The following is a 20690-nucleotide window of genomic DNA, read 5'->3' as shown; positions in this document are numbered from 1 at the left end:
GGGGACAGCCTGCCTCACCATGGTCTTCCCCACGGCTGGAGGGGAATCTCTGCTCTGGCACCTGGAGCACCTCCTCCCCCTCCTTCTTCCCTGACCTTGGTGTCTGCAGAGTTGTTTCTCTCACATCTTCTCACTCCTCTCTCTTGCTGCAACTGCAACTCCCCTGTAACTTCTTTTCCCCTTCTTAAATATGTTATCCCAGAGGCACTACCACTGTTGCTGATGGGCTTGGCCTTGGCCAGTGGCAGGTCCATCTTGGAGCCGGCTGGCATTAACTTTATCGGACATAGGGGAAGCTTCTGGCAGCTTCTCACAGAAGCCACCCCTGTAGCCCCCCCTGCTACCAAAACCTTGCCATGCAAACCCAATACACCTCTTTTTTTATTTAACCCCATGCTAATGGGCAGTGGTGACAGAAGATTCAGGGTGAAAGCCCAGAGCATTCATTCTGCTTTGTGGAAATACCAACACTGGATTTTCTGGCATCTTTCATTAAAACAAAAGGAAAAGTAAGAATAAAGCATGACACAGACCAGCATGTCCTACAGTTGGGATCTGAGATTGCAAGATTTTGACTGAATACTTACTTCTGCTCATTTGCTGCTTTGCTTGCTGCTCTTCAAAATGGTATAGTGTGACCTAGGAGCTTTTCCACACCTGTACCCTGACTTAGCATATCATAAATGCCTGTCATTTTCTTAGCACTACTCTCTTAACTTTACCTGTTGCAAATGGGAAAAAAAGAGTTCTCCTGCAGTTTGGTGATCCAGTGCTTGCCAAACTCTTGACATATCATCCTAGTTTATGCCTGCAATACCTAACTTCCTTGTTAATTATTTATCCAAGCACTCATTAGCACCTGATATCAGACTGTATCAGGTGTAATCACTAAGAGATGCCCAGGCAAACACAGTTACTGGATTAAAAAATACTATTTCTTTGTTAATTATTGTAACTAATGGTATAACTCGAGTTACTCCAGACATATAATTCTGGAGGATCCCCTCTGTCTGCACTTCGGGAACTTACAACACTTATTGCTTACATAGCACAGAGGTATTTCTAGTCAAACGGTCACAAGCAAAAGACTAGTTACCTTACTTCACCGCCTGCTACTGAAAGGAAATGTGTATTATAATTTCCTTCTTCATTTTCCTTCTATAAAACTTCCAACATCATAATTTTTTGCTCACATATTCTGCTAAAATACGAAGTAACTTATCTGAACTGAGATCAGGTTCACCTTTGCTGCGGCTGCAGGAGAGAGAAGGTAGGCAAAGAGGGGCTGCCCAGGCAGGGTGGATACTCTGGCACGGTGTGAGGGTACGTATGTGCCGTGCTCCCAGGCTCCAGTTTCCTGCACCCCTCTCCCTGCCAGCCTGCACTTGAGCTGCGCTGTTGCAGTAAGAGAACGGGGGTCTTCTCTGACCTTGCCTTCATAATTCGCAGGGAACTGTAGGAAATCAGACACCTGCAACTTATAAACAAAATCTGGCAGATGATTATATTCTTCACCTCTTAAATAAAATGGCAAGTAAATTTAGACTGGGCAGAAGCTGGAATTAGGAAAAACCTGAAAATCAGAAAAACACTTGTGAAGTGCTTGAGCCACCCTAACATTTGGCTAAATTAAGATACTGTGCCTCCCCATACTGAGCTATTTTAAACCAAACTTCTTGGCTCTGCTAAAAGCACCCTTTTTCCACTTCACACTCTCTATTGTTGAAGCAGAATACATCAGAATTATTTCAAGCTAATCCAATTGAAAACTATCAAAAGAGTTAGCTTTCTTTGAACAATAAGGATTATGCAACTTCTTGAGGTTTCAGTTCAAGTTTCACTACATTTAAGACCGCTGATTGGAAACAGTCATGTCAGCCGAATATCACATCGAGGCCAGTATGACAAAAATAAACACCAGCAGTATAAAAAGGGCAGAGAGGTAAACAAGTTGTCCTTGCTTTATTCTCATAACTTCTTACTCCAGAGCACTCAAGAGTTTGCATTTAAAAGTAGACAGAGCAGGTATGAGCAGATGTATACATGTGCATGCACATACATGCTGAAAAAAGGAATTACTCTGAATTAGAGTTCAGCTTTTGTCATACGACTGGAACGCATGCAGCAGAAAAAAAAAGTAGGTTAGCAGAAGGGGAGATTATATTTATTTCTATATAGGAATGAAGAGCGTGACATAACTGAGTTCTTAAGTGGTCCACAAAACGGGCAAAGACAGGAAATACTACCTTAGTATCGATAGCTTCCACAGGTCTGTCTGCAGAAATGCAGAGCACCTTGTAATGCTCCTTTACATGATGCTTGCATTTGCCATAAGTAGTTGGATATTAACAGATCTACACAGGATTGTGGCATCCAACTGGATTCAAAATGAAGTGACATACATAATGTTTTCATATGAAACATTTTCCCCCTTGAATTCAGGTCTGGAGACAGCTGTTTTTGCAGTACTGCTAGTACAAGTATGAACAACTGAAACATTTTGAATCTGTATTTGAAGCATCCTGCTGAACATTACGAGGCTTGCATGAGTTTACAGAGAAGGGCAGATGCCTTTTGGACATTAGGATTTCTCCAAATTTGGCACAGCTCTTACATGAGACATTGCTAATCAGAGCATTTACCGAGTGTGCAAGACAGAGCACAGGCATACCTAGCTGATTCTCACCACATAAGTGTAAAATATATGTGTAAATAGCACTGTTCATACACTTTGTAGATGTAGAAATAAAAAAGAGAGATATAAGGGATTCTCTTGCTCACAACTTTTTCTTCATGTCTCTCCCTCCCTCTGGGAGTAACAAATGACTTTATTGTTTCTCGCTTTGCTGACACTTCTTCTGCCCCTCTGCTTCCGAGATGCCAGTCACACTGTTCTTTTGCACAGACTAAAACCATTACATTAAACTCAGAACAAACGATCCACACTCAGCTTGAAATTTGCTGCCTTCAAGATCTCAGGAAGCCTATGTATCTAAAACTTTGCCTTCTTTTTTTTCCCAGCTATATTAGTTGGTTAGCTAAAAATCTTTACAGACCTTCCCAAGCTTTTCCAGCAAGTTTGAGACATTTTATTCAAAAGATATTGGAAACAAAATTGCTGTCTTTGCTACCGAGTTGAAGTAATGGGAAAAGAGGCAAGAACATTAGAAATAAGAAAACACTGCAAGAGGTTTCTAAGCGTGTTGTTCTTCATATAAGGTTAAGCAGTAAATAACCTCAAATTATTTGAATCGTTATCTCTCCTACTTTGTATTTTACTGTTTTTTCAAAACAGAATTATTTAGCACTTCCAGAGGCTGGAAAGCAAAAGTTGGCCAGCTGGGATGCTTCACTTGTGGGTGGAAGTTGCCTAATAGGCATATGGCTTGTTAATGGTATTAAGCTATTGTCTGAACCCCGCACACACTATAATATACAGGTCAGTGGGTAGGACAACGCTAAACCAAACGATGGCTTGGACACCTATCTGTGAGCCTCATATGCACTTTCTCTACAGCCTGCGGTCCAAAATGTGTCATGATGTGATCTGCTGTGGACAAATAGAAGACTGATCAAAATTGCTTGGGTTTAGTTATCATCTGAGCTGTGTCTGTGTTACAAACAGATACCTCTCATTATTCTGGCTGCTGCTGTTAAGGACAGCATCAAACAAGCAATAAAAATGAGGAGGATGTTGAAGGAACTAATCAAAGGACTAATGTTTCAGCATAGGTAGGGAACAATTTTGAGGTGTAATACAGCCCGGATTTTCAAAGGTCTGTAACTTCTGATTTCAGTACTTTTGCAAGTGTCTGAAACAGACACAAAAATCCTTCAAGCTGGAGCCTAAACCCAGCTGTGACACAGGCAAACGCAACTATGTGTGTAATATAAAGGCATCTGCATTAAAACCAAATTAAAGATTATTACAGGAATGGAAGCCAGACAAATAAGCAACAACAACATATTTTAGATATTTTATCTTTCAGACATACAACATGATATAGTTGTACCAGGGACTGAAAGGATGTAAATCTACTATGGAGTCCTAAATCAGATGCACTGAGATAACAGGAACATCCTATCCCAGTTTCCTGACAATCAGCTAATACAAACACAAATGAATACTACAGAAGCTAACAGAGAATGTGCAATAAAATTCTAATTGAAGTTATTTTCTAGAATAACAGCTATTTTTTCCCAAAGATTTATGTGTCATCTTGGTAGCTGGATGTCTTGGTGGTTTAGAGGAGCATCTAGCTGGAACACTTAGAAATTCACAGAAGTAACTCAAGACACCTTCAAGATAGCATGTGCGCTCTCTTCAATATATTCTGAAGCATGCTAATGAGTTCACTGCAAGCAGGCAGATGTCTGACTTGGCAGGTTCTCGTCTGAATTTGATATGCCATAAATCACATCATGGTGATCAACCATCACATCATGGTGGAAAACCTATGGAACTTTCTAGACCTAGTATTCCTGACTACTGGCTATCCAGTGGCCAGGAAACAGCCAGCTAAGGAACAGCTGTGTGGATGACGAAGCAATCGGTATTATGTGGTAAAATACTGTATGCAAGTATGTAAGCCAGAATCTCACTGTATGATAGTTTCAGGTAAGTTTGGCCCAAGTACTGGACCACTTATGAAAATATGTTTAATTTTTCCACTGTCTCACCTATTGTATCTTGTACCAAGTGAGCAATCTGAGCTCTCTCCCATCTGAATTCATATTTCTCCTTCCCAAAACACGATAATCAGACACTTGGTTTCCAAGGCCAAATGCTAGGATTGTTTTTATGAACAAGTAAGCTGTGTGGGAGCTGTATGACAGGCATAGTTTCACTTTTCTTTCTGAAATATGTGCACAGGAAGTACTATTCTCAGTTTAATTCTGGAGAATAAGGATAAGAGGAAATAGCAAATTTCTTCTATTCCAGAAAAGCAAATGAAGGGTGAGGCTTTCTAGCAGCAGCAGCAGAATAATTTTTGATACTAAAAGTAGTTGGTATCTAGATAGAAGAATGCAGGGTTTTAATATGCAGGTTTGCCAGTCCCAGAAGTAGGGTGAAATCGCAGTTAGAAATTAGTTGCAGCCAAATTTATAGCCAGCTAAGGCAAACAGAGGATATGGATTCAGTTGATTAACTTAGTACACTAAAGCAAATCTGAACAAAAAGCCTGCAAAAGAAACAAACATGAGCTTGTTCCAGCTGCCTCCTCTGTCTGAAGATATAGGTCCTCTTTGTGCTGCTGGTGCAGATCTGAAGAAAAGAAAACAAACAGGATGTTCACAGCACAGAGCTGAGCTAGGATTCTTTTAAATATCAGGGGTTTGTTGCCAAGGATGAAGTTTGCAGTTCAAGTGCTAAGCCAGAAGTTTCTTTATAAGAGCTCGCCACCAGATTCCCTTTGGCTGTCATGATTTTATAAACAGGATATCTGTGCAAAACCCTGGGAACACTCCTTTCTACCTTAATATCTCAGCCTCTTTGTCTCTCCGCATCCATTTACTGTCTCTGGCCTTATGCTTGAGATTGTATAGAGCTCTTCTAGACAGCAGTGGTCCTAGAGGTCTATATTTTTACAGCACTTGATACAACAGTATCCAGATCCATTTCTAAGTCTCCCTGACATTGCAATAATGCAAGTAATAAATACCACTACTAATAGGTTGCATCTGGCTTCCTTTCTGCTTATGTTTGTAAGCCATCTATGCCATCTAGTGGGTATTTTTTTACTTACAAGCTTTCTTCAAACATCAGGGTGTCAACTTAACAAGCCAAAGTTCAAATTTTAACTCAGCAGGAACGTAGTTTAAGTCTGGAGAGGAGTTAAAGGGCACTACCACTACCCAAGAAGCCCCAAGTACGTTACAGCACCTTCTAGGCCATCCCTCTGCTGCCCTAACACAGCCCTCTCCTTTGGTATGCCAATGTAACAGGAGTTGCGGTGACAAAAAAAGTCACTTGCACAACTCTGATGTTTTTGGGCTCAGGACATTATTCTCCGGAGGCTGAGAAGGCAGCTATCAGTCTTGTAACAGCAAATAGCCGTTGTGAAAGGGGATGCAACAGAGCCTGCATGCCCAGTCTCACTATTTATTATGGAAGTATGAACACTGAGTGTACACTGAGCACACACACTCTGCAAAGGAAACCTTTTCCTAGCAGATACATGCTCTTAATAGTGATACCACTACTGACCAAACTGTTCCCATGTCAGTTAATGGACCATCAGAGAGCGGGGATCCATCCACAGAGAAAACAGATCTAGAAGATAATAATCAAATAATTTTTATACATCTGCTTAAGGGTCTTTCTGAAAGGGCAGCTAATTTCAATGGAGATATTATTTATTGCAGAGAAGTAAGTGATTTGGGGAAGCGTGTAAGTATTCATTGGCTTGAAGTATTTCAGCTACTTAAATTTCAGGGAGAGGCAGTGATAGCATTCAGATTGGGAAGCTCGGTCTTGATTAGGGGTAGCATAGAAATGAAGTGAATCAAGCCTACTACATTGCCATGCATACAGGAGGGACTAGAAGGCTCAGGATGGAAAGAAGCAAGGAAACTTTTCCTAAGGAGGATAGTAACATCTGAGTTGCTCAGTAGTTACCCCAGGAGAGTATGAGACTGGTGCTTAGAATACGCTAGTGATTATGTTAATTTAAGTACCGACATCGATGGAAAGGAAGGGGTGGCTACTCTCCTGGTTACATACTGCAAGCGCTATGTGGTAATACTGGAAAACTGGTATGCTTATCCCTTAGGTGAAAGGAAAAAGACATTAACGGTTTCCAAAAGCCTTCTCATCCAGGCTTCCTCAGCTGAGGAATGTACTCACATCACAAAACTTTGAGGGAAATGGTTTAAAACCTGGGAGAAGAGAAAAATCTTCTGTTAAGGGTTCACAATATTACATTATTTAAAGTCCTGTAAAGTGCTTTTTCCTCCAGTTTGTTAATATCGTCACCACGTTCACAGCTGTGATTTCACATGGGACAACTGTATTTTCCTTTGACACATGAACAAAAGCCTTACCATTCACTGGCAGAACAAGGTGTCCTGGTTTTGACTGGGATAGAGTTAATTTTCTTCCTAGTAGCTGGTATAGTGCTGTGTTTGGATTTAATGTGACAATAATGTTGATAAGGTGCTGATGTGTGAGAATACTGTTGATAACACACTGATGTTTTAGTTGTTGCTAAGTAGCGCTTATCTTAAGCCAAGGACTTTTCAGTTTCCCATGCTCTGCCAGCAAGCAGGTGTGCAAGAAGCTGGGAGGGAGCACAGCCAGGGCAGCTGACCCAAACTAGCCAAAGGGATATTCCATACCATAGAATGTCATGCCCAGTATATAAAGAGGGGGGAGTTGGCCAGGAGGAGTGGATCGCTGCTCAGGCATCAGTCAGTGGGTGGTGAGCAACTGCGTTGTGCATCATTTGTCTTTTCTTGGGTGGTATTTCTTTTTTTTTTTTTGTTATATTCCTTTTCATTACATTATTATTATTATATTATTATTATTATTCTTAGTTAGTAGTGTATTTTATTTTACTTCAGTTATTAAACTGTTCTTATCTCAACCCATGAGTTTTATCTTTTTTTTTTTCCTCCTCCCCATCCCACTGAGAGGGGGGAGGGGGAAGCAGCTGCGTGGTGCTTAGTTGCTGGCTGGGGTTAAACCACAACACAAGGAAACATCATGCAAGTGGTATCCAGTAAGAAACAAATGCCTTAACAGGACTGGAAGCCTGTTCTATGATCTACTACCTAGGAGTCTGGAGCTATCAGTGATATCTAAAATGCCACCGTGTTCATCACACATTTATAGGTTGGTGCCGGGGTATAATTTGAATGTAAGAATAAATGTTGTTGCATGACAAGATGAGCAAAAGCTTTCAGTGACCAGCAGGAACAGAGAATACTCACTTTCTCTGTAACGGTGAATTAAAAACTGAACATATGCTACCGAAAGTGATACAGACCTCCTTTTCTGTACTGCATGAAGCACTGCTGCTACACAACCAGAGGCAGGCAACCAGAGTTGCACCTCTGCTGTCATAACCAGGGACAGCAAATCAGGTTTTTCATAGCAGAAGTTACCACTGCAGTAATACATAGGTATTAACATACAAAAGATTTGCAGGTGCTTGAATTAGGGCAGAAAGGACAGTAGGAGATAGGATGTGGCCAAATGTATGGATTATGCATAAAAATAATATAACTAGAGAACAACTTTTATGCATCTATGTATCCTGCAAGTTTCCAAACTGTGAGGAAGTTTTCATATTCAGATGTTCAAGGACCTTATGTGTACCTATACATGCAACACCATATAGATGAAGAAACTTAGCCACAATTGAAAACAGTCATCTTTACTGTAAATTCACTGAAATACATAATAAATTAATTTAATCCTCTTTGTATAATAAAGAAAAATATGGATAGGAAGGGAAACTATTAAAACCTAGTATGGGAGTGATGCTTGCTAATTAAGAAAGTTGTATCTTGGATGTAACCTGCATTCTCTGCAGATAACCTACTGGCCCAAGGTAAATACATTAAAATATAGAAATTGGGTTTCCACACAAAATGGAAGATTAAAAAAAAAAACTTCCTCAAAATTTGGAACTGAAAGTTCCAGTAGCTGAAGAAATATCCTTTAGATCTGTTGCCATTTGACCTACAATTTCATTATTCAAGGAAGAATATTAATGAAAGCAATTTCAAATTTGTAATAGATTTTGCATCAGAACATCGATATTTACAAACTTCATTCATACCATCAGTGATATACAGTGTGATTGTGTGATCGATGAGAACTGATTAACACCTAATTTTGAATAGCAAGTGCTCACAGACAGTTGTGCACAATTTGTAGATAGAAACTGCTTACTCAATACACAGTAAGTAATAAATTCAAGAATACTGTATATTGCATATGGGTGATATATAATAGATGATAGAGGTGGAATCTGTTGAAGTGTTGACTTCTGCATTATTTATTTGGTTGTAATGACACTGAGGATGGATTGAATTTCTTTTACTTACGATGAAAGGGTACACTTAGAATCATCAGGATAATCCAGGCAGAGTAAGAACATTACAGACCTGTGAAGATATCATTTTATTTAGCATCTTTCAGGCAGAAAACTGAGGAAAACAAATGAAAAAACAAAACAAACTCAACAGTATTATCATGTCTAAAGTCTCCCTTCAATTATATTTATCTTACAATCTACTGTGAATAACGAGAGCTGTGAATACTACTGTGAAAAACTAGTAATTCTGCAGACATTCAACAGTGTTTTTAACTGTTTAGATTTTCAATCCAAATAAAGATTTTACAGTGAAGTGGAATACATGAGGCCATCTTCTGTGTCTGACATTGGGTAAGTACAATGTTCCACTTAATTATACAATTATACAATACAGTGTAGTGTTTTGCTCAATTCATGGCCAAAAAATGCTAAGTCTGAAAAACGTGACATCACCCCTCCAACATATCAGTCTCTTACTGAAGGCACAATATTAATGGCACTTAAGTATTGGAAGGTAAGAAACCATTTAAAATAGATGAGATGCGTCTGGAAATACACCCTATTAATGAAGGATTTTCACTTACTTGTAATTGTCAGTGCAGGTGACATCATAACCAAGGGTTTTCAGCCTGTTTTCTAATATCTTTACAGTATGAGTTCCACAGGAATCTCTGTGAGAAATTATTTTAATATTATTGCAAGTCTTTTATTATCTAATTTCCTTTGACTGAACTTGATGGAATTAGTAAAGTAAATCCCCATTACTTTGCCTCTTCTACATTCCTTAACACCTACAGAAAACTGGTGTACATTGCTATTTATAATGCTTCATTTGCTTACAGTTCTTCAACATTTTATACTCAGTTTGCAGAGACCGGAAGATTGGCTTCAGCCAGTGTAGCATTTGCAGATTCTATTAACCAATATTCCCACCTTTAATATTTCACTAGACAAACAGAAAAAGAGCTAAATAATTTTGTAAAATAATAAGTGTTTCATTTGGAATATTCTTTGGCAGCTATTTAGGTGATGCTAAAGTTGATGCTAGCTGTCTTTACAGAATAAGTTGGTTATAATAAATTAGAATTATTCTTGTTGTTAGAAGCTTGTCCTCTCTCTTGAATACAGAACAACAGAAAAATACAAGGCGAGAGAAAAAAACAGAAACAATTCTAAACGCAGCTTCTGTGTGTAGCACTGATTTTTTAATTTGTGGTCCAATTAGCAAAAGAAAGTTTAGCGTAGTACAGAACCTACTGAGACCTCTAAAACTTGCACCAACATCAAGTATTAAGGCCAGTGCTACCTACCCATTGGTCAGTAAATACTCATGACTCTAAAGAAATCACATGGGGTCCAACAAAATCATTGTAAAAAGCAATTAATAAAAATACACAAATATTCCCATGCATCCATTAACTGAAAGATAAATTAACATTCAGTGCTTGTCTTAATTTTTCTTCATAATAAGGGCAACTTTTGCAAAGGTGAGCTGTATGGGGTTTTTTTTCAAAAGGGTATGATTCTTTGATTTAAAGAGAAAGGCTGAGAAATGCTAATCTGAACTATGCTTCATACACTCCACAGCACTATGGTAAAATACGTGGTCTGGGTTGGCCATGCCAAAATTGAATGAAAGAGAAAAGACGAGACGTGAAAGGGGAATGACACAAAATGAATGGATACAACTAAAAAGCATTGATTAGCAAGAACAGCAGCCTCACGCTCCTAAGAATGCACATGACACCTGGGATTCAGCCACCAGTGGTGGATATGGTGACATCTGAGTCCATTTCTCTGGTCGTCTTCAGCCAGAGCAGTTTTAAGACCAATGAAGTGCCACCATGTTATATTAAACTGAAGAGACCCTGCAGATGGGTGGGGTAAAACTGACTTCCTCTGTTCCTCTACCCCCGATTCATCTATGTACATTTATAGGGACCTCCACAAAAGCTATAATGAATAGACTATTTAATTCTTCCTTTAATCAATCCCAAACCAGGCCTAACTTCTGGCCTAATGATTTCAATTTTTTAACTCTAGAGTCCATTTTCCATTACATTTCTGTTGAAAATTGTCACTTGGTCTTTGGCTATTTACCAACAGGCTATCCTGTTTGGACTGATCTGTTTTGTTTTGTTTTGTTTGTTTGTTTAAATTAAATTAACAGCAAAATTAGACCTTTTTAAAGCCTACATTTTATTATTGGATTGATTTCAAGTGTTGAGAGAAAACGAGTCCCCTGGTGGTATTTCTCTGCTTCTACTAATTTTCAAACAGTTAAGATTGGTGAAAATGAAAAGAATGCATATGGCAAGGCAAAAGAAATATTTAACGTCAGCATTTAATCTGAAATTCAGACTGACTCTTTTCTTAGTAAAACTGTACGTGCTATATTTTCACTCAAGGTCTGAGATCCACACACACACCTAACCAAGAGTGGACTCCAGACCTAATATTAGAATTTATTTATATTTTGTCTGATTCCGGTATTTCTATACTCTTTGGGAATGGCAGGGTGTGCCTTCTGTGTTAGTGAAAGCATCTAAAATATTTTAATTGCTGTGCAAATATAATCAAACAGCAAGCTAAGATGAAATCTTAAAGACAAGTCCAAAAAGGAGAAATTAATTTTTTTGGAAGACGTAACTTACATATCTGGTCCTTCAATATTATCCACAACCCAGATGACAATTTGTGAGATTTTGTCTTTCTGGAGATTAGGTATTTCATAATCTGCAAAAAAACTGATTCAAGAAACAAATGTTTAGAACTATAAGAAACATGAAAAAGAAATACTCTTTCTTCCCTTTGCGTTAATGAAGGCTCTGATGCTGCTGTAGGATATGGGCTTGCTCAATTTTACATTTATATCTTGTGATTACAATTAGACTCAACACAGAGTAGAAAAAATCTGATTCACATTCTGAATGTCCTCAAAGGTCAAAGGCATTTAATCAGAAGTTTTGTTTTCATATTCTTCATCTTAGAGGGGCTCAGCTGAAAAAAAGTTACAACTTAGAGGTGAACCAGAATGAGGTGAACTTTAAAAAATGCAAAAACAAAACAAAAAGCATTTGATACTTAGTAAAAAACGAAAAAGGTCATTCTTGTAGTTATGCTTTTAGACACAATACAACTTTGCTTTAAATAAAAAAATAAAAACAGCCACAAGACAATGTTTTTAGGTACAAAATCACAGCAACAGTAACATGAGGTATTTGTCTAGGATATATAAGACCATAAAGGAGAAACTTCTAGACATGTCCATCCCTAGCCTAGGGAATCTTCCACTTTATTGCTTTGTGTAAATTGACTTTGATAGGTATTTAAATAACAATTAAAACAAGATAATAAAATGGCAACTAAATCATAGAATGATAGAATCATAGAATGGTTTGGGTTGGAAGGGATCTTAAAGATCCTCTAGTTCCAAGCCCCCTGCCATGGGCAGGGACACCTTCCACTAGACCAGGTTGCTCAAAGCCCCATCCAGCCTGGCCTTGAACACTTCCAGGGAGGGGGCATCCACAACCTCTCTGGGCAACCGCTTCCAGTGCCTCACCACCCTCACAGTAAAGAATTTCTTTCTAATATCTAATCTAAAGATGCCAAATCTAAAGGATTATTTTAATGGCTATAAATTGAATTTTTTGTGAGATGCAGGCATTTCAAAGCCACTTTGAAAGTGGAAAGATTTCTAACCCTTCCAGCAAGATGTACTGTAATGATTTCCAATGTTTTAATTGCTTTTTTTTTATTTTCTCAGAAAGCTTATAAGGGCTTTGTCTGCACTGAATGCTTGGTCCAAGACTGAGCCTAGGTGTGTGCTCTAATTTGCCTATCATGGGTCTTCTTAAATGTCTATTTCTGGGCTACAGTGTCTCTTAGCCACTTTAAATGCTCTGAGACCCCCCAGACTAGAAAGGACTGTTATTTGTCACCTCCTGGATGAGACCACCAGTGGCAATGTGACCACCACTCTGTCCTCCTGGTGCATGCAGGCAAACTACTGGTGCTCTGGTGTGGAAGCACAAGACACATGGTGGTTGTCAGTGTCTGTTGGCAGCCAGCTGAGACCTGTTCATGAAGTTAGCAAGTTTAAATTAACTTGCAGTGGAACGTGAGGAGGCAGATTCCAACAGTTGCCCTCTCTGGTCAAGTCTGGTACGGCGGTGGCTAACCAGAGACCAGTAGCAGCAACAGCAGGTTTGCCTGTCTGTCAAAGGTGTCCAAGCCTGTCTTAAACACATAGTGAAAATATAACCAAAAATAAAGATTCCAATTATTTTTAACTCATTTGCTCATTCATGCATACGTTATTGCCAGCAAAAATGCAGCTTCCTCCAAAATACAAAGGCATCTTTAACTAGAGGAGTCAGAAACTGTGGAGGAACAATGTACAATTGACTTCAGTAAACCAATTTTTGAACCAACTAATATTATTAAAGAAGACTGCCAACTACATTCATACTGTGTGAATGAGGAAAGTTATTTTGCAGTGAAGTGAGAAATAAATCTTAACTGAAATGGTAACAGGTGACTTAATGATGATTTAAGTGTACAAACTGTAACGCAGGATAAACTTTGGAAGTGGCTTTGAAATGCTTGAAAACAGACCAGAGAGATGTTTAGGAAGATAGGTAGATCTTTCAGATTACCTTCTGCTATTAATTATTCAACTCTAAGCCTCTTTCAAACGAGATCTCTTAAACAAATTCAGTGATAAATGGACCAGAAGATACACAGCAAAGAAAACAGATGGAATAAAACTGGCTTTGTTTTTTTCTTGGCAGGTTGTGTTCCAGTGGTGGAGATTTCACTGGTCATGATACCTCCAGACAGGCAACCCAGGGAGTAAGAGGTTTCTGAAATAAGGAATTTGTAAATCAACAGAAATAAGGAATCTGTTTCTGAAATAAGGAATCAATTTTAGTCCTCAGCAAGCACGCAGGAGGAGGATCTGTTCTATGGGGTTTTAAAAGATGTTTTTTTGATCTGCCTTGGACAGGACAGTTGCTGAGGTAAGGAAAGATGTATTTTTCATCAAAGGCAGGCAGTCACTATAGCCACATATTCAGTAAAAGTTCTTAAGGGTGTACTTTTACAACATATTTTAAATATAAGCTTAGATGAACTTCTGCATAGTGGTACACTTGTAAATCAGGGAAAATACATCTGTTCTTAATATATGAGGGAATAAGGAGAAGAGGAAGTTAATCCTTGCTATTATCCTTCTCAACAAGCTTTTTTGCTTTCTTAGACCATAACGGATCTCAAACTACCTCTTCCCTTGGTCATGGAGAAATAGCAGGACAAAGCACTTTTTCCCTATAGAACTTACCAAGCTTGCTTCTAGGCCTGACAGAGGCTAGACTCCTTGCAACGTTGTCCTCTCCTTGGAGGGACATCTCCAAGGAACAGAAATTTTGTAATGCTCATCTTTTTGAAGACATACACATTTTGCCATAGTATGTTGCCTGACTTGAAGGCTGCTTTCAAAGACCATTCATCCTCCTTGCCACAGCAGTTTGTAAAATGCAGGAGTCAAAAGGATTGTTTCCATCCGTTTCATGTTAATTCCTACAGCTGGGGACAATTAACAGTTGTCCCCACAACTCAGCAGGCTTTGATGCAACAGGCACTTTCAGCTACACTTCCCATGTTTTGTGCAGCAGAAGACCCAAACAAACTGGTTGACCCCTTTTTTGCAGGCATCAGACCTTGTACGCATAAATAAGTCAGTTTTCTTACCCTGGGTCTGGATAAGCTCCTCCGACTGCAGAACCATTCAACAAGACGTGTATCACCCCAGAACTGTGCTGCGCATACTGCAATACATAACAATTTTTTTCAGAACTCATCTTACAGATTTGTCATATGACTTGGTATTGTATTGCAAGCAACTATGACCAAGGAAAGAATTTTACCAAGAAGAATATCAGAATTGTGAAAATAATACCAAACTAGCACCCTAGCAGGTCACTGCAGTAGAGAGGACAAGAACTAAATAGCCAGTGCATTAATTCAATGCATCTTCTCAAACTATTTTCTCACACCTATAAATAGTTTCTTCAGCATAGGAAGAAAGCATTTTGGTGCTCTGTGTTGGGTTTGATCTGTGAATAAAGGGTTTCCACCAAGGCTGCTGAATGTCACTTAGGACCTGTATTCAGCAGACAACTAGTGTGCTTATTGTGCTTAGTATATGCTTAATATATATTAACAAAGCTAACACAGAATTTTAACACATTATCTAGCTAACGTGAAAGTTAGGTTCCTCTTGCTAAAACACTGTACGCAGTCTAAAACAGTGTATTTGTATCAGAGGAAATAATCTAGCACAGTTACAGACTTAAATCTGTTTTGATCCGGCGACGTTTTCCTGAACCATCCAGGACACAGGCACTAATGTACGAAGTCAGCACTAATGCACTATTTACAGTGATTGAGGCCATCCTCCAGAAAGATTCCACCGCGTTGTTTTCACATTCCTCCGTGGTAGGGCAGGATTCATAGTCCAGTCCTGTAGGAAGGCATGTGATTCATGCTATTAGGGAGATGATAATGATCGTAAATAGTGACCTTAGAAAACAGGTAAATATATTTGCACATTACTTACTGAACATACAAGATGGTCTGACATAACACTGAAAGCTGACAGTTGTATTTTTTTCTATCATTTTCCATCCTTTGCAGTTTACACAAACAGTGACATTCTGTGGATTCAGTAATTTGGCTGAAACAGCTCTAACTCTATACCTGGGATGTAGAGAGCTCCACATTCAGAGGACTGAGGAGGTTTATCTCCTGTGCAACAGTTTAGATTTCACTGTGTGCTCCCCTGACTGCAACGTTAAATATTCACACAAAACAGAAGAGAATGAGACAGTGAAGCTATCCCTGATTTTTCATGGGGTAAGAGCAAAATTAGCTCCTCCAGAACACAGCAGTCAGTCTCCATTACGGTTTTACAGACAGATGTTTAATATAGCACTCATCATCTTACCAGAGCTGTTTGCCTGCCCACACCAGTTTAGAAAATCTCCAAAGAAGCCAAACAGAGTATCACCCAGAGACATGTAGCGACGGCCTTTGCCAGCAAAGCTATTGACTAGCAGCTGATTATTTTCCCAGAAGAGAGACTATATAAACAAAGGAAAAAAAAAAATAGACAAGAAATGAACCATCACTTGGGCATGGACACAATGAGATTATGGGGTGCTGAAAACAGTTTAAAACATGTTTTGGTATTTCTTTCAAAATCAAGCTAATAACCAGAAATGTTAGCTACCTCTTTAGAGGATGTATTGGGTTTGCATGGCAAGATTTTGGTAGCGGGGAGGCTACAGGGGTGGCTTCTGTAAGAAGCTGCCAGAAGCTTCCCCTCTGTCCGATAAAGTCAATGCCAGCCGGCTCCAAGACGGACCCGCTGCTGGCCAAGGCCGAGCCAATCAGCAACAGTGGTAGCGCCTCTGGGATAACATATTTAAGAAAGGGAAAAGCAGTTACAGGGGAGTTGCAGTTGCAGCCAGAGAGAGGAGTGAGAAGATGTGAGAGAAACAGCTCTGCAGACACCAAGGTCAGTGAAGAAGGAGGGGGAGGAGGTGCTCCAGGCGCCGGAGCAGAGAGAGAGATTCCCCTGCAGCCTGTGGTGAAGACCATGGTGAGGCAGGCTGTCCCCCTGCAGCCCATGGAGGTCACAGAGGAGCAGATATCCACCTGCAGCCCGTGGAGGACCCCACGCCGGAGCAGGTGGATGCCCGAAGGAGGCTGTGACCCCGTCGGAAGCCCGCGCTGGAGCAGGCTCCTGGCAGGACCTGTGGACCCGTGGAGAGAGGAGCCCACGCTGAAGCAGGTTTGCTGGCAGGACTTGTGACCCCGTGGGGGACCCACGCTGGAGCAGTCTGTTCCTGAAGGACTGCACCCTGTGGATGGGACCCATGCTGGAGCAGTTTGTGAAGAACTGTAGCCCGTGGGAAGGACTCATGTTGGAGAAGTTCGTGAAGGACTGTCTCCCGTTGGAGGGACCCCACGCTGGAGCAGGGGAAGAGTGTGAGTCCTCCTCCCCCTGAGCAGGAAGGAGCGGCAGAAACAACGTGTGATGAACTGACCCAAACCCCCATTCCCCGTCCCCCTGCGCCGCTCGGGGGGGAGGAGGTAGAGAAAATAAGGAGTAAAGTTAAGCCTGGGAAGAAGGGAGGGGTGGGGGGAAGGTGTTTTAAGATTTGCTTTTATTTCTCATTATCCTGCTCTGATTTGACTAGTAATAAATTAAATTAATTCTTCCCCAAGTCGAGTCTGTTTTGCCTGTGAAGGTAATTGGTGAGTGATCTCCCTGTCCTTATCTCGACCCACGAGCCTTTCGTTTTATTTTCTCCCCCTGTCCAGTCGAGGAGGGGGAGTGATAGAGCGGCTTTGGTGGGCACCTGGCATCCAGCCGAGGTCAACCCACCACAGAGGAACAAAGTTTTTTTTTCACAGTGGTGTAAATTCTGATCACTAGAGGCTTGAGGGGCATTCATATCCTGATGGGAACGGATATAGACCTATACAAAATATAGTTAGGCCTAGCTTTGCCTTCCTCAGCAGACAGATTTAGGAAAAGGGAGAAAAAAGGGAAGACAGGTATTTATAAGCCAGATCTTACCAGAATTCTCTCACACTGCTATGTTGGCTTATGGCGTGAAAAAATCATACGTCTAGCTGTTATTTCTGTGTTTGCAAAACTCTTTCATGAATTAAGCTACGTTGACAGGAGTATTTGTTGGTTTAGCTTGTATCATTTAGAAATAAGGAAAAATTGTGCTAGAGGAAAAACTGCTTTAAAGCACAACCTTTTAGAGAAGGCCAAAGCGTACATTCTGATGGGATACGATGGCATGAAGAGCCATGGTTTTTGCACTTTCACAGTTCTCTGCAATTGCCAGAACATCAAACCCTTACTGTTTTCTAGCATATAACAGCGTCCTATCTCATTTCTGCTTATGCTTGTTTAACGTGTCAATGTTTAACATGTCATTACCCTGAGACTTGGCTGTGAGAGGTGGAAGCAAAAGATGATAGCAGGCAGAGTATGCAGGCAGAGCACCTAACTTGAGGAAAAGTAGGAGTAGAAGTCAGGGACTATGACAGAGCTCCCGGCACAGCAGGAAAAATGCGGGATCTTTGTAGTACGAAAATAGAGAAGTTGCTGCATAAAATAAATGCAGCCAAACACATTGAAAAATGCCATCAAGCCTGAGCCTAGTTTGTAAACTACAGACAGGCCAAAAATAATGAATCATGAGTCAGCCACAGAATGACTCTTGGTCGATTTTGAACTGTGTCATGGAAAATCTGCTAGATGTCACAGGACTGTTAATGTAACATTAATAATCATTACCTTGTTAGGTGGAATTGTATGCAATGACAGGTTGATAAATAATTCATAGTCCTTAGGTAGAATGCTGCAAGGATCCTTGTTAATAAATGCATTTTTAAATGCTTCCCATATCTCTGAACAATTCTTCTCACTGTAATCATTGAAACAAACAAATAGCAGAATTGTTTTTTCAAAACAGAGCAAGAAAGTTCCCAAATGCACAATTGCATTGTGCATCACTGTTTTCTTTCCTTTTTTTTTTGGAGATAATATAATACTAACAATAATAATAATGAAATATAATAATAATAATAATAATAATTGTAATGAAAAGGAATATAACAAAAAAAACAAAGCAGGGGGGGAAGGAAAAAAACCCAGTGATGCACAATACAATTGCTCACCACCTGCTGACAGATGCCCGAGCAGCAATCCACCCCTCCCGGCCAACTCCCCCCTGTTTATATAGTGAGCATGACGTCCTATGGTATGGAATATCCCTTTGGCTAGCTCAGGTCAGCTGTCCTGGCTGTGTTTCCTCCCGGCTTCTTGTGCACCTGCTTGCTGGCAGAGCATGGGGAACTGAAAATCCTTAACTTAAGCACTACTTAGCAGCAACTAAAACATCAGTGTGCTATCATCAACATTATTCTCACACTAAATCCAAAACACAGCACTATACCAGCTACTAAGAAGAAAATTAACTCTATCCCAGCCAAAACCAGGACAATGGGGAACTTGAACCAAAATGCTTCTGATAAGTTAAGAATGTTATTAGGAAGAAACATGTTGTTTTGCCTTTGTTAAAAGCCACGAACCTGTTTTCAGTCCTGTATCTTCCTCTTTTGCAGCAAGAACTGAAAATGGGAGGTTGGCGGAAGGAGGTGATATTTGCTGATATTATGCAACATAATCTAACCCCGTTTAAGACCATGATTCAATGCTGCAGGAACCCAGCCAGGCCCCCTCTGCAAATACCTCTTCAAACTATCAGGAAAAATTGTAGTGGCAGAATAAAGGGCTGAACACCAGGAGACTGTCCTTCTTAGTTTTCTTCTTTTTACCGAAGCCCAAACAATGTTAAGGAAGACAGAAAAGCCGGTCACGTTAGCAAAGTGTGTGACTTACCGCCAGTTCTGTGTAATTAACACAGACAATGAAAGCTCATGGATAATCATACTTCAGCAGTTGACTACTACTTGATTTTTCAGGTGGATGAGCTAAGCAGTCTCTTTCAGTACCACAGGATAGCTATAAAGCATGGTGCTTTCCTTCTTACGTGACCTGACATACAAGGCATGAAAAGTAAAGCTGGTCTTCCCAGGAGCACTGTCAGATCTGGTACTTCAGAAATACCATTCCCACCATTTCTGTGCAGTGTTCTCCTTACAGAACACCATCGCACTAGGGGGGGAGAAATGTGAAATAAAAAGTTGAAGGATTAAAAATCTTGCCTTAATTACACTACTTTTATTAATATGATATCCATCAAAGTTCATTTTTTGTTTCCAGACAGCTACAAGCATGTTGGCTTCAACAGGATCACTTTCATGGCTAGGAGCAAAACATCAGGCTTCTGATTAATAACCATTTTGTACAGAACATAAAAAACTAATCCAGAAACAAGCAAAACTTACCCAACAGCAGGATTCACAGTTCTAATATAGTCATAGCATCTTCCAATGACAATACTTTCCAGGTTTTGCGTTGTACCTTCACCTTTCCATTTCTTTCCCTGCACTTCTGAGAAGCTGTTCATAAATAGAACAGAGACAAGTAAGAGAGACAAAAAAAGGCTCTTCATCATGAATTCTTGACAACCCAAGTTCTTTAATAAAAAGGAAAAAAAAAAGAGAGTTAAATGATACAATTTAAATGGAAACCTAGAGGCTTAACGTTTAATATTTTCAATACTGCCTACAGCTCTGTACACAAAAGATTAAGTTAGACGGAAATCTGAACCTTGCTGAGGACTGCAATCTAACTGTTTCCTGGAACGATTGCAGCACAGGGATACATCACTTCCTCATGTCTAACTGTTCCCTACTTCAGAAAAACGGGACTTTTAAGGTCATGATATTGCCACCTGGTGATAACTGGGAAGAATTACAATATATTTCAGTAAAGGGAGAAAAAAACCCTTACCACTTCAGTATTTACGATGCCTTAGGTTTGCTTAATATTCATTGCCATGCTACATCTTCCTAAAACATGACAAGTGCTTGCAAGCAACGTTTTAAACCAGTTTATTTTCGTTTTAAAAGGGCTATACTTTTTGCACA

General features: G+C 39.9%; 1 protein-coding gene across 3 annotated transcripts; it reads right to left on the bottom strand.

Moving 5' to 3' along the window:
- Nucleotides 1-1939: 1939 nt before the first annotated feature.
- Nucleotides 1940-20283, bottom strand: BST1 (bone marrow stromal cell antigen 1). 3 transcript variants are annotated; one of them, XM_050896248.1, is made up of 10 exons: nucleotides 20046-20283; nucleotides 18430-18559; nucleotides 16054-16189; nucleotides 15488-15570; nucleotides 14799-14875; nucleotides 11699-11791; nucleotides 9629-9715; nucleotides 9055-9114; nucleotides 6209-6274; nucleotides 5214-5266 (listed from the first exon to the last, which is right to left on the bottom strand). In XM_050896248.1, coding segments are annotated over exons 1-10 (903 nt in total). In that variant the 5' UTR covers nucleotides 20216-20283; the 3' UTR covers nucleotides 5214-5265. The 3 variants fall into 3 exon arrangements, with proteins under 3 accessions (XP_050752204.1, XP_050752205.1, XP_050752206.1); XM_050896247.1 differs by lacking the exon at nucleotides 6209-6274 and having other exon boundaries at nucleotides 1940-5266; XM_050896249.1 differs by lacking the exons at nucleotides 5214-5266; nucleotides 6209-6274 and adding an exon at nucleotides 6843-6879.
- Between the last annotated feature and the right edge of the window lie 407 nt (nucleotides 20284-20690).

This window comes from Gymnogyps californianus, chromosome 4, assembly GCF_018139145.2.
Source record: "Gymnogyps californianus isolate 813 chromosome 4, ASM1813914v2, whole genome shotgun sequence".
In the NCBI taxonomy this organism is placed as follows: Eukaryota; Metazoa; Chordata; class Aves; order Accipitriformes; family Cathartidae; genus Gymnogyps; species Gymnogyps californianus.
This window is presented reverse-complemented; position numbering and strand designations above follow the sequence as displayed.

What these genes read in the sequence shown, in the direction of transcription:
- BST1 (XM_050896247.1), bottom strand. Translation starts at nt 20,215, where the DNA reads ATGATGAAGAGCCTTTTTTTGTCTCTCTTACTTGTCTCTGTTCTATTT. An exon ending in ACTGTGAATCCTGCTGTTGG is followed by an intron (nt 18,560 to 20,045) that starts GTAAGTTTTGCT and finishes CAATGATTACAG; the next exon opens with TGAGAAGAATTGTTCAGAGA. An exon ending in TGGGCAGGCAAACAGCTCTG is followed by an intron (nt 15,571 to 16,053) that starts GTAAGATGATGA and finishes GCCTTCCTACAG; the next exon opens with GACTGGACTATGAATCCTGC.